Genomic DNA, 13,969 nt, shown 5'->3' with positions numbered 1-13,969 from the left:
GTTGAGAAGTTAGAGGGTTGACATGTTGTGGGGTTGTTAACCAATGTCATAAAACAATATGTGTACTACTGTTTCCTGAGAAACTATTCGTTCTGTAAGCCTTCACCTGAAGTACAATAAAAAAGGAAAAAAAAAAAAAATTTGTATAAAAAAAAAAAATCCCTCTATGTGGAGTAATAAAGTAACTACAAAGATTTGATTAGTCATTTTTACATTTTCTTCTCTTAAAGCCAAGCCGGAATTAAATAAATAAGTCAGGGCGTGATGGACCCGTGCACTGAGGTCAAGAGGTGGGGGTCCTTGTACAGACCCTCCCCTTAGCCAACAAGGAGCTTGGTGTCTCCCTTACCTCCTGTGAAATCAACAGGATGATCATTGGGTGTTTTTTCCGGCTCTGAATGTGAAACAGATTGCAAGAGAAGAGGTGTAGGCTCTGGCCAATTGGTCCCAATTGTGTGAACATTAAATCTAAATTTAAATTGAACAAATACAAGTTAACACAAAGAAAAGGAATTCAGAAGTTGTGCAGTAATTTCCTCCCTGTTGTTGTCCAATTTATTTGTCAGATCTGTGTCACCAGATTCCTCAGCAGAGAGAGTGCCGTTTAACTAGCATTTCTCTGTCGGAGTGCTTCTGCAATTTTTAATCTCCGTGGTAAAACAAGATTATATATAAGTGCCTGGAAATGGAAGCTGTATTCCCCACAATGTGGAACGAGGAGATAGAGACATTTTAGTATAATTGCACCTAAGTTCCATGACACAGAGCGCACCTCCCCACTCTGTGCACAATAACTGGGGTGAGTGCTGAGGCCACCCTGCTTTTACACACGCTGGAGCATACAGCCGGTTGTAACACCAATCTCTCCTGCAGCCGAATTTGATAATGAAAGCCCTTTCCTGCACTAAGTCCATGTACTCACCCAGCAGTTTTATTGACTCTGGCCCTTTCGCCCACTTTTCCCTCTTCCATTATAATTCTTGTCTTTAAGGTTTCTAAGCTTGCTAAGAATTCTGTGGCACAGAGTTCTTCTTCATCTTCTGGAACTTTATTTGCTTTATGTTCAGTTGTTGATTTGGTTGGGCATAGTCTTCTTTTTTAGACTTGCACGTTTGTGTTTACTTGTTTCTTTCATAAGGGAGTCATAGCCACAGCTACTGTCCTTAAAGAAGACAAAACTGCTTACTTGAGAACTCTGAAATCCTACCAGTTCATTTGACTGTTTTTTCCCTTTTTTACATTTCACTTTTGATTCTACACCTACTTCATGTTTCTCGTCTGCTGGACATCGTGATGCAGGCTCTTGTTTTAAATGGATGGTGGGAGACTATATTGACACTGAGCTGCTGAGGTGATATATTTCAGCACCTTTCATATTAAAATATCATGTTACTCTGTAACATGGAATTTGTAAATTATAATGGAATCTCAATATGCCTTCTCAGGAATGATATATAAACTACTTGGCATCAGGTATGGCGTAGTCACTGGCCAAGCAGAACAAATGTTGTACAACCACAACAAGTTGGACATACCAGTCCACATCAACGGAATATCAATCCTGTCTGAACTGAACACAAGTTATGTGGATTCAAAATCTTATGTTATGTAGGCCTTGATTCTGTTTTTATGGGGAGCCATCAAAAAGAGTGGACTTAGGTACCTGTTTTATACTTTTCTAACTTAATTACAAAAGTAATGGATTAATATTTCCAATTTCCTTTCACACAGGCATATGATGTATTACTTTAGGTATACGTGAGTTACTCATGTGCTTTTGTGCATTATCCATTTGCCATTCAACCCTTTTGTTGTTAGGTGCTGTCGAGTTGGTTCCGACTCACAGCGACCTTATATATGTGTGTACGTATATATATAACCTTATAGGTAACCACGAAACGTTGTGCGGCCCTGCACCATCCTTATAATTGTTGCAGTGTTTGAGCCTGTTGTGCTACCACTGTGTCAGTCCATCTCATTGAGGGTCTTCCTCTTTTTCGCTGACCCTCTACTTTACCAAGCCTGATGTCCTTTCCAGGGACTGATCCCTCCTGATAACATGTCCAAAGTATGTGAGATGAATTCTCACCATCCTTGCTTCCATGGAGCACTCTGGCTGTACTTCTTCCAAGACAGACTTGTTTATTCTTTTGGCCATCCGTGGTATATTCAATATTCTTTGCCAACACCATAATTCAAATGCATCAGTTCTTCTTCGGTCTTCCTTATTCATTGTCCAGTTTCCACATGCATATGAGGTGATTGAAAATACCATGGTAGTTGAGCCTACTACTGGGTTATAACTCAAGGGAGTCACAGACCTAATCCCACCATACATACAAATATTTATTGAATGAAAAGTTATTAGTAAGCAGGTATATAATGATTCATACAACCTGTACTCTGTCCTTTCAAGTGTTTTCTTTGCGTGGGATGTTCACTTGAGGCAGACAAGACTACTTATAGTTGGTCTCAGATAACCAATAATCCACTTGAACCAGTGCTTCTCAGCCAGGTGCCTTCCTGGGGGCATTTGGCAATGTCTAGAGACATTTTTGGTTTTCACAATTCAAAGTGGGGAGCGGTGGTACTGGCCTCTAATGGATAAACATTACTAAACAGGGTAGTTTAGTCTATTGAGAAATCTTTTACAATGCAAGGGACAGTCTCTCACACTGAAGAATTATCAGCCCAAAATGTCGGTAGTGCTGAAGATGAGAAACCCTGCCTAAAACCAGTGACTGGATACAGGACAATTTAGGCGTCAAGCATGAGGTACCATCCCTAAAGCTACAGGTCTCATTATGTTCTCATAGCCTGTTTATACAGCAGGTACAGGAGTATCTAATGTGTTAGCTAACCCTTTTATCTTTTTGAAAGCTCTCATTTTATTGATAAGAACCCATATCTAACATTTATCATGTTAGTTAATGGACCGTTTTCCCTAAGAAAATCCCATTTCCAACACTCGTGTAATTAGCAAAGCATCATTGTTGATCTGGACATGGGTGAGTGAAGCCCTCAGTGACCACCTCTGGATTTTGTCCAGTAAGAAACTTGCTGATAACTCCCTGGGCTGTGTGTTCTTGGATGCAATGCTTGTGGCACCTAGTTCCAAGCTTACCCTAAGTAACATGCACACGCATTATCACACTGTATGTGTGGCTGTATTTTGAAGAGGACTGTAGGCATGATGACAGACTTGCCTCTCAGAAGCTGTGTCTGCTTCTTACACACTCTTCTCAGCACAGTTCCCTTTCAGTTCAGCCACCATGTGCCAAGTATTTCCTTTGTGAAAGGTACAGACCCGAGTTGAGCCAGAGTTAGAGATAATTAAAACCACTTACCTGTCTTCAGAGAGCTTACAGTTGAAGACAGGGATACCTGGTACATACACAGTTATAAGACATGGCAAAGTGAGAAAACAGGTGCCATGAGAGATGCATGGAAAGGTCCTATTAAGGTGCAAAAGTGGGAGAGGCAGTAGCAGTATGATTTAGCAAAAATGACCTGAAGGAAGTAACATTCAAGAGGGGTTTTGGAACATGGATAGGGTGCTAGGGCCGGGCAGTGCGTGGTCAGGTGGGTATGAGCAGAGCCAGGATATACATCTGAGTCTCTTGAGTCCTCACCAGCTGAATGTCCTGGTGTGCCATAGTGCTAGCAAGTTCTGAATTATGATAGTAAACTAGAAAAGTGGAAAAGTAAATATATAATTTTTAAATTATTTTGGTCCCTCTGAAACAGGGTTTCTGATTTCGTCTAGCACTTAATTTTGCTCCTTTTATCGAGTCCCAAGAGCTGCACAAATATAATGACAGAACTCCTGGAAAAATTTAAAGCAGAGCACCACCATAATGCTTTCTGTTCTAAGTTTACGTAGTCTAACAACCTCCTCTCTTTATTCATGGTTGGCTTTACTTTTTAATTTCAAAACCATTTATCTTTGTCCTTGCTTTCTTATTTCAAGAGAATAAGCAGATATGCCAGAAAGTGGCAGAGGACGTATTCAGGCTGTTTCCAGCATGTTATCAGTATGAAAAGGCTGAAATGTAGACCAGCGTTCTTGAAACTCTTCAAGGGAAGAAAACAAAAAACAAATTGACTTGTTCAAATACAGGGGCTTGGCTTTGTATTCTAGACTTGTGATTAAGAGTCTGTTGGAAGAGTGGGTTTTGTCCTTCCTCTCTGGTCTGTGTTCAAGCTGCATCAAGTCTTACTGTGTTAGTGGACATCACTAGTTTGACATTTCAGGCTGGGGTTTTCTCATAGCTGATGCTTATGCTCTAACCAGCCATTGGAAAGTATGATAAATTTGATAAAATGTTGGTCATCATTTACATTCGCTTAGATGAGTCCCTTTTGAAGGTCACCTTCTGGTGTAATTTGGGAAACAGTGCTTTAAGTATAATTCTTAGTTTGTTAATGACACTTGGTAAAGGCTCAGTGAACCCTATGTGATTTCTCATTTATAACTAAACTCTAGTATTCAGCTACTTTTAATTATTTTGTTACAGGTAATTGATATTCACAGTGATCATGTCCTACAGCTTCTAAATGTAGTAGTGCCTTACAAGCTTATGGTTCAGCCCCCTTTGATGTTTCAGTTCTTTCTCTTTGTTTTATTTCCAAATATAATTTTTTTAGATTGTACCTCTTAGGTAGTTCTGACAAGGAATAAATCTCTAAACTGCTCTCATCTGTCTGATCTGCCTATATGAGCTATAAGATAGATAGGTAGGCAGGTAGGGGGAGGGATGATAGAAAGAAAGGTAGGTAGCTAGATGGATGATAGAAAGGTAGGTAGGTAGATAGATGGATGATAGAAAGGTAGGTAGGGAGATGAATGATAAAAAGGTAGGTAGATAGATGGATGATAGAAAAGTAGATAGATGGATGATAGGTAGGTAGGTAGATGAATGATAAAAAGGTAGGTAGATGGATGATAGAAAGGTAGGTAGATGGATGATAGAAAGGTAGGTAGGTAGATAGATGGATGATAGAAAGAAAAGTAGGTAGATAGATGGTTGATAGAAAGAAAGGTAGGTAGGTAGATAGATAGAACCCCAAACCAAACCCATTGCTGTCGAGTGGATTCCGACTCATAGTGACCCTCTAGGACAGAATAGAATTACCCCGTAGGGTTTCCAACCCTGTAATCTTTATGGAAGCAAACTGCCCTATCTTTCTCCTGCAGAGAGACAGGTGGATTCAAATTGCCGTTTCAGTTAACAGCCAAGCGCTTAATCACTGTGCCACGAGGGCTCCTTCTAGATAGATAATATAATTTCCCCACTGCAGATAATCCATCAGTGTGAAAACTGAATCTGCCCCAGTACATTATATGTATATTTCAGATTTGTTACAGGATTTAGAATAATGCAGCTGTTGGGATTTCTTACTTAGATTGACTTATAGAGTTGTTGCCTTTTCTTAGTCCTAGTAATCTCTGGCTTCATAGTACCATCTCATGGAAAATTGAGTAGATACTTGATTTGTTTTCTACCTTGAGCTATTACAGTTGAACACTGACATTTCAAGGAACTTTGTCATCTAAAATGACATAGCACAGAATCTTTCCTTCACATGTCTTATACTTGAGGTACAAAGTAACAATGTTACCTCTGAGCTAAGTGACTATGATGTCACTGGGTTCCCACTGCAGCACACCCTGCCATACCATAGCTGAGTCCACAGGAGCACCCAGGGCTAAGACAGCTGAGCCACTATGCTGAAAAGTTTGTGCTATGAAGACTCACCTAGAAATACACATGGGAAGGTAAAGTTCCTATCAGACAGTATGTCCTGTCCACAACCCCACTGTTCTCTTCTCTGAACCTTATTTTATCCTTTGTTGTAAGCACGTTTAAGTCCTTTCTGAAAAGGATACCATGAAGGATACCAACACATACACACTTCATTTTTAATCTAACTACAAACACTGAGTTAAAACATCAAAACATTGATGTGTTGGGCTTTTTAAAACTTGATTTCCTTTATTCTCTGTTTCTCTTGCCTATGGGATGCTCTAGTTTTCCAAAAGGATCTTTTAAGCACATTCTGCCACAGTTTCAAGCCCAATCATGTGGTCCCAAATCTAGCAAGATCTGAAAGCCAAGCAGTGCACGTTTCTCCTAGTGAGAGGAATAAACAGCAAGCAGGAGATGGGGAAAATTTTTATATTCTTTTTTTTCCCTAAGAAACTGTTCTAGTATAACAATAAATAGTGTGTTTCTATTTATTTGATTATAAATATTACTGCCTTTTCTATGTCATAATCCTCTTTGTTTTTACTTGTTCAATTACCGTGATTCCATGTCTGTTGGAGAGTTACACAGCCAAGTTTTATTGCCTTGTAGTTGGTTTACTGCCTTTTTTTCAGTTGAATGTGACTCTCCATCTGCAGCAGCCATTAGCTTAGTCGATGTATTCAAGGCTTATTTAAGGTTGAGGATTCATATCGTGTGACTTTCCCTCCCAGCAGCACATTAACTGTTTCAAAGCAATGTGCCACCACAGTGTTGCAGCCATGTTTCTTGCTTTGTTATTCTCCCCAGTGGATCTCAAACTATTGATTCTGGTTGCAGTCTAGGGAGAGATTTGTGATGTTAGCCTATAGCCTGGTGTTACCAGGTCTTTAGAAGTAGCTCTCTCTCTGGTTTTTTAGTATATACATAGATGACCTTTTGGTTTGTTGCTTTGAAAAATTTTAAGGATTACTGGTTAGAAAATGAAAGTGTCTCGGTACATTCTTTATTTACAATCAGGTATTCACAATTAAATTTGTTGGCTGGTGAGCTTGTAGCCTTGAATTCTAGCACTTAGTGTTTTCTAAGTAGCCATAATGGAATATCTATTACATTTTCTCTTTGCCCTTTTTAATTTCATTGTATAACTCTGTGTGAACAAAAGAAACGTTATTTAGTGCAAATGTTTAAGGGCCAAAGTGGGTAATGTCAGACACTGAATGGCATAGAGAACCAGGTAATAATACATTAAGGGTTTAGTAGGTGAAGTAGTTTCCATGCCATGAGTAACTCTTTAGGTTTAAACAAATTCTTTTTGGGCTGTTAATTTAATTACTTAATAGTCCACCCTATTAGATTCTATATCATGTTACTTTCCCATCTCATAGTCAAGAATAAGTATATATGATATCAATATTTCTAAAATATTTTTCTGATCATAAAAGTTCACTACAGAAAATTTGGAAGACGGAGCAGTCCACATAAGAAAAATATCCTACTAGACAATACCTAGTGGAGCAGTGGTTAAGAGCTCAGCTGCTAACTGAAAGATCAGCAGTTCAAACCCACCAGCTGCTCTGTGGGAGAAAGATGTGGCAGTCTGCCCCTGTAAAGATCTGCAGCCTTGGAAACCCTGTGGGGCGGTTCTGCTGTGTCCTCTAGGGTTCCTGTGTGTTGAAATTCAGCTTGAGGGCAAAGGGTTTGTTGCATACCTTAACTACTGAAGGCCTCTTGACGTACAGGCAGTCCACAGACTACAAACAAGTTCAGTTCCTAAGTGTGTCTTTAAGTTGAATTTGTATCAAAGTTGGAACAGTTAGGTATGTTCGTGTCTAACGTCAGTTAGTCAAATGTTTTTCTTAGTATATAGTATACTTTTCTATGCATGAAAAAAATTAAAGAAATACAGATACACTAAAACATCTTTAACATAATACAGTAATAATAATAATAATAATAGTGGTTTGATGAGCATTGCAAAGTAGGGCCCATTTGTTATTATGAATTATTGTATGTACCTTCTCCACAGTTGAAGAGATACCTACAGGGCAAACATTACCCAAAATACTTAGAAGATTCCACTCTGTAAAATCTTTGAGACCGTTTAGATACTTTATTACAGACTCGAAACTAAAAAATCCGCGTTGTACCGATGGGCTGCATTTCTGCTGGGTTTTGAACCCTCCTCCACAGAGGCAAGGAGGGTTGGGGGCATGGGTAGGGTGGTGCTGGGGCCAAGTGGATCATACCCCCATGATCTCACAAGACCTGTCAACCCCATGCACTAATTCTGAGCCCCTGCCTCAGATGCAAGGGAATAAGTGTTGCCCAGGAGGTACTAAGAAGGAACCTGGGGCCCAAGGATTGGGAAGAGGCTACGTAGGGAAACCCAAGTCCGAAATTCTCCATGGACCTGGGATGCCATATGGACATACAGAGGTTAGGAATCTTTTAAGACTGCCCCCACCACCCTCCAGCCACCAAAAGGCCAAGAACCACTGCAATAGGGAAATCCCTCATGGGTAAGGTAGGGGAGACAGAAGCGCAGAGGTGCTGCGATGGTCCTGGGCTGCATAGCATGGGGCACCCAGCAGGTTGGGGTGGGACGGAGCTGGGTAAAGGGGCCCCATGCAGGCCAGGCTGTGCTCCCAGTGCTGCACACTGACAGGTTGTGCTCAGAGAGCAGGTAGAGCGCGGTGCCCACGTCCCAGCTGTTGGCAGCCACCACTTGGAGGTACACAGTGTTCAGGCTCCTGGGCTCCCGTGACAGGCTGAGCTTCTCATGCATGCACAGATGTCACAGTGTGTCCTTGGGTGAATGCTGGAGGTGGGTAGGCCTCTGTGACATGGTGCACCCTGCCATGGTCCACAGCAGCCAGCCGAGAGCCCACGAGTACCCCCCTCCCTAAGAGCTCGGAAAGGGCCAGCCCCTTGGTCTGCATCCTCAAGTACTGCTCCTTCGCCCCGCACAGTGGGCCTGGCCAGTCAGCACGCCACCGAGTGGCCGACTACATGGCTGCACATCCAGTAGTTAGGAGCCTTGCAGCTCTGGATTTGTCAGTGGGCGGGGACCGTAGAGAGGAGGAACGCTAGAGCATCTTGAACAGTCAGTCCCTCATCCTTTTCCAGCTTTCTCTGAGTCAATTTTTTCCTGACAGGCTTTACAGGGTTGGTTCATAACTGCAGGTTGTACAAAGTCAGGCGTTCATAAACTGGGCCTGCCTGTACTTTACATTTTTTTTCCCATTCCTACCCAACGAAGCACTCAACTTTCCCTGCCCCTGCCCTCTGACTCCCCTTCCCCCAATTTCTGAACCAAAATTAGGAACTTCCTATACAATGCTATTTTATGACCTACTTTTTCCCCGTTTAATATTTTGGGTTTTTCATGTCATTAATGATTCTATTAAAACATTACTTCTTCCTTTAATATTTTATTGTATTTTTGGTAAAGGTTTACCCAGTGGTTTAGGTTCCCATTCAACAATTTCTACGCAGATTGTTCAGTGACATTGGTTATCTTCTTCAAATGTGTGAACATTCTCAATATCTCCATTCTGGTTGTTCCATTTCTATTAATCGAGTTTCCCTGCCTCACTTATATTCTCATCATCTTTGTTTTAAATGAATTGTTGACCATTTGGTCTCATATAGATGATTTTTTAAAGGAGCACAGTATTCACGGGTGATATTCTTTATTTTGTGTATGTTTAACCTTTTTTTCTGTTGTTGTGAGAATATACACAGCAAAACATCCACTATTGCACATGTAGAAACAGCTCAACTGTTTGTCCATGTACAATTCAGTGACACTGATTACATTTTTTGGTTGTACAGCCATTCTCAGCCTCGGTTCCGAGTTGTTCTTTCCCATTAACGTAAACTCACTGCCTCCTAAGGTTCCCATCTAATCTTTCGATTGTTATTGCCACTTTGATCCCCAAAACATTATTTCTTGATCCTGTTTAATGTTTGATCATATGACTGGACCAAAATCTTTATAATCAAACTCCTGTTGTTGGGCCACACCTTATTTACCCAAACTGCTGTTGTTCCCAGTTTTTTGTTGCTTTAAATAACACTGCATTTTCTTAGATATAAATTGTTGTATACATTTCTTAGGATTAAATTTCTGGAAGCAATATTAACCAAGTTACAATGAAAATTAACAAATACATACACACGTACACATATGCACATCCATGTATTAATATACAATTATTTTCTAAATTTTAGAATGTTTACTTTGTATTCACATTTTGAAGCTTATGTACAGTTAAATTCATTCTTTGCAATATACCATCCTATGAGTTTCAACAGGTACGTAAAGGCCTAGAAACCACCCATTAGCCAACCACCCTGCTTGTAACCTCTGTTGATATTTTAGTGAATATCCTTCTGGGTTTTTTTTTTTTTTTTTCTTCCCTAGCAAAAAAATTAAAAAAGAGAGAGCCCATACTCTCCTTACTGTTCATAGTCAATTTTTTTTTAAATTAGGATATTTTGTCCCTATGATATTGAATATTCTATAAAATTATTTTAATAGCTACATAGATTTTATTGCATACCAATATTTAACCATGGGACTGTTTTTTGTTTTTGTTTCTTTGTAATTCTAAACAACCCTATAATGAACATCTTTGCATATTGCCATAATTATTTAAGAAAAGTTTCTAAATCTCAGTGCATATGTACATTTTTAAGACTTAACATTTTGTGAAAATGGTTTAAAAAATGGCTATACCAATTTACGTTCCAACCAGCAGTGTATAGGAGAGGCTGTTTTCTTGTATCCTTGCCAATACTGTATTAGGATTTTATATTTTTGTCAATTTGATAGATGAGTAATAGAATCTCATTATTTTAATGTGCATTTTATAAATTTCTTATGCAGTTGGATTTTTTCCATGTGTTTGATTGATATTTGTATTTCTTTAGTGAATTGCTAGTCTATGTCATTTTTCTGTTTTTCTTTTGGGCTTTTGTGGGGGTAGTGGCTTATTTTTTAAGAGTCTGTGTTAATAACATTAATAGTTATACGCTGGAATTTCTTTTCCTTTGTCATTTGCTTTTTCTCTTGGTTTTTATGATGTGTGTTTTATGTAGGTTCTCATTAGTCTCCTCTTCCCATATTTTCCTCTGTGTGTGTTTGTGTGTGTATGCTGAATTTGAAAAGCCTTTTCTCTTTACATCATAGGCATGTATATTTTCTTCAGTTTTGTCTGTCAGAAAATTTTTGCTCGTTTCATTTTTTCTTTTATATTCCTGACAAATGAGCGGGGCCTTTATTGTGCTGCACCAAGGAGCCATGGATAGTTACTTACATACGAATGTATTTTTTATCTCATCTTGATGTTGTATTTGTTCTTATGTATTCATATGATTTCAAACAGCATGAAATGTCTGTTGAAATCTTCTATCCAACTGTAATAGCAAAGTGGCATTTTAGTTTGTCCCAAGTTAAGCAAGTCCTCTAGTTTTTTTTTCCCTATTGCCTTCTTTGGTTTGCATTTAGATAGATACCATCTACCAGATTTCTCTGGGACGTTAGGAAGAATCAGTACTTGTACTGTTAAATAACTGTTTGTTTGTTTTCAACATGCTGCAGGAGATTGACGCCAAAGTAAGTAGCAAAACAAGGACCTGCCAGCGTGCAAATGGTTCTCCTAACCAGTAGCGGGAGGTTGAGCAGGCAGACCCCCTGCCATGGGCTGAGCCAGGCGGCCCTTACTCGTGTGGGGAAAACGTGGTACATGGCACAAGGGGGAGAATAATTCCATACTTGGTGTGTTCTTAAAATTCCTAGTCAGACATGAATTCAGCACTCCCTAAACAAATCTTCCTACATTAAGAACTTTTCTAACTTGGGGTGATATGGGGAGGTCCCCACCCTCTGAAATAACAGCCTCACGTTAACACAGTACTCAAGCAGCGACAAGCAATAGTTTGAGGAAAGCATTGTTTTTTTTACTAATCTTGAGAAACATTCGTAAATAAGTATCTCCATTATTTTTTTCAAGGATCAGAATAACTTACTTGTTTTTAATTTTGTTAAAAAAGAAAAAAGTCTTATACATGAGAAGCAGGATAACTAATGGTTTTTTAATTCTTCACATGAAAAATTATGGTAGTTTTGCCCAACCCCCCCCACCCCAGACAACTTCTTCATAAAAAAGGAAATAGAACAATAATTGTCTTTATATATAGGTTCCACTGGGTAATTTCAGGGTTCCCAAGTAATAAGGTTTATGTACAAAATGTTATAGAAGCATATTCTTGTTCAAGAAAGAAGTTTAATAATCACGTGTCTTAGGCATAAACAAAGGTATAGAATCAAAGTTTTATTGTGCAAAATATTAAACCTTGAAATTACTCTTCGAAAGGGAAGTTAAATAAAACAGTTTGTGGTGTGCTATATTCTGAAATCCCCAAATATATTTGGACAAAGTAGGACACAGCTGTTACAGTTTAAAAAAAAAAAAATACAAGGGAGACGCATTCTTTACAGTTTAAATACAGCAATCATCATCTTGTTAATGCATTTCTATGGCAGAGACCTAATAGACTGCAAAAATCGTCAGCTTTGTGTACTTGTTTCTAATGCAACATATACTTGACTTTTCCTTTGCTATTGCTGCTTTTTCTTAATACCATATTTTGCTCATTCCTTTTTTTAGATTAAGCAGCTGGAAGAGAAAGATCGAGTGATAAAGAAACAGGATGAGTTCTACAAACAGCAGCTGGCTAGGCTGGAGGAGAGGGTACGGTTATTTCTTGTCATCAATTCTTTTCTGTTACCACATCTGCAACTTTCCTGTATATTTATTTAAAAATCAATAAATTAGTATAATAACTGCTTTTCTTAGTTAAAATATGGCCAGGAAGTAGAGAAGCCAAGCAGGCAGATCTTGCTTTCAGGGAATGTCATTTGTTCTCCAACAGGTGTTGATATGGTTGTGCTACTGGTTCGTTGATGCATTTCACCACTTGGGAACTCAACAAACTATTTTTCCTTATATGTTTAGAAACTGCATTGCCTCCAGGTCATGCAGTAGTAGAGTGTTGCCCTTAACTCTCCAGACACTGACTCACCTTGAGTTCATGCTTAGAAATGGTGGGGCTTTAAAGGATGTATTGTCTTGGTAGAAGCTCCATTTCACTGCGTTTGTGGCCAAGAAATGATTGTCTCTTTCAAGAGCAGTAGACAGGAGCTGAGCAGCAGGACTTAAAAGGAGAGTAAATGGTCAAGAGTTGGGGGCAGTACCTCTAGCTAACATGGACCACATGTCCTAGAATTTGACAGAGATGCAAAGAAGGGAATTAGAATTGAAACAAGAGACGACAGTGAGTTTAAGAACAGGACACCGAGCACCTGCTCAGGACCTCCATTTGATGAAGTAGATTTGTTGTTTAGAATAGTTTCATACATAGACTGTGAGCTTATAAAGCTAGCTCTCTCTGCCTTTTGATTGAGACCAAAAAAACACCAAATTTGTTTAGAATAGGATATTTGATAAGAAAGTAGGAAAACATAAGAAATATACTATTAAACCATTCACTGCAGTCATTCATATGTTAAATATATGTTGACCTGTCTCTCTGTGTCATTGAATTGAGGGTTTTTTGAATATAGGGACAATTCTTTCTTTCATTCAGCAGACACCTACTTAACCACCTAAGATACACCAAGCCTGGTCTAGTGCCAGAGATATATAAGTGAAGAAAATGTACTAAACACCTGCTAGATGAATTGATTAAATTCATTAAAGAACCAGCATATATATTGTGTGGCAGATTGTGATAATATGGCGAACAGTAAAGCCGGGAAACAGAGTCCCAGGGCTAAGATGTCTAGGTTGTGTGCAAAGGGAAGTCCTGTTAATAAGGTGACGTTTGAGAAGAGGCTTGCAGTCACTGGGGCAAACCAGGGCCAGAGCCCTGAAGCAGGAGTATGCTTAGCTGTTTGGCAAAGCCAGAGGGCTTGTGAGCGGAAGAGCATTCTGGATGCTGTCTTGGGCAAGAGCTGAAGCAAGGGAGACTAATAAGAGATTATAGCAGTAATGCAGAAGAGAGATGGTGATAGCTTGGGCCAGGGTGGGAGCAGTGGAGATAATGAAATGTTGTTGCCTATTTCAGAAGTTGAGCCGACCAGATTTGCTGACGGCTTTGAACATGAAGGGTGAGAGAAAGGAAGGACGCAAAGATACTCTAGGTCTATGGCA

At 39.4% G+C, this 13,969-nt stretch overlaps 1 protein-coding gene across 9 annotated transcripts in view; it reads left to right on the top strand.

Moving 5' to 3' along the window:
- CHCHD3 (coiled-coil-helix-coiled-coil-helix domain containing 3) overlaps nucleotides 1-13,969 on the top strand; it is a 325,632-nt gene that overhangs the window by 198,547 nt on the left and 113,116 nt on the right. For 8 of the 9 annotated variants that reach the window (XM_023737121.1, XM_023737119.1, XM_023737118.1 and 5 more), the window contains one exon: nucleotides 12,425-12,508. The exons of the other annotated variant lie outside the window; for it this stretch is intronic. In XM_023737121.1, the coding sequence (XP_023592889.1) occupies nucleotides 12,425-12,508 (84 nt within the window). The remainder of the gene's footprint in view (nucleotides 1-12,424; nucleotides 12,509-13,969) is intronic. 9 annotated transcript variants of the gene reach the window in all.

This window comes from Trichechus manatus, unplaced genomic scaffold (assembly GCF_000243295.1).
Source record: "Trichechus manatus latirostris isolate Lorelei unplaced genomic scaffold, TriManLat1.0 scaffold00097, whole genome shotgun sequence".
Taxonomy (NCBI): domain Eukaryota; kingdom Metazoa; phylum Chordata; class Mammalia; order Sirenia; family Trichechidae; genus Trichechus; species Trichechus manatus.
Note: the sequence above shows the minus strand (reverse complement) of the source record. Positions and strands in the feature narration are given on the sequence as shown.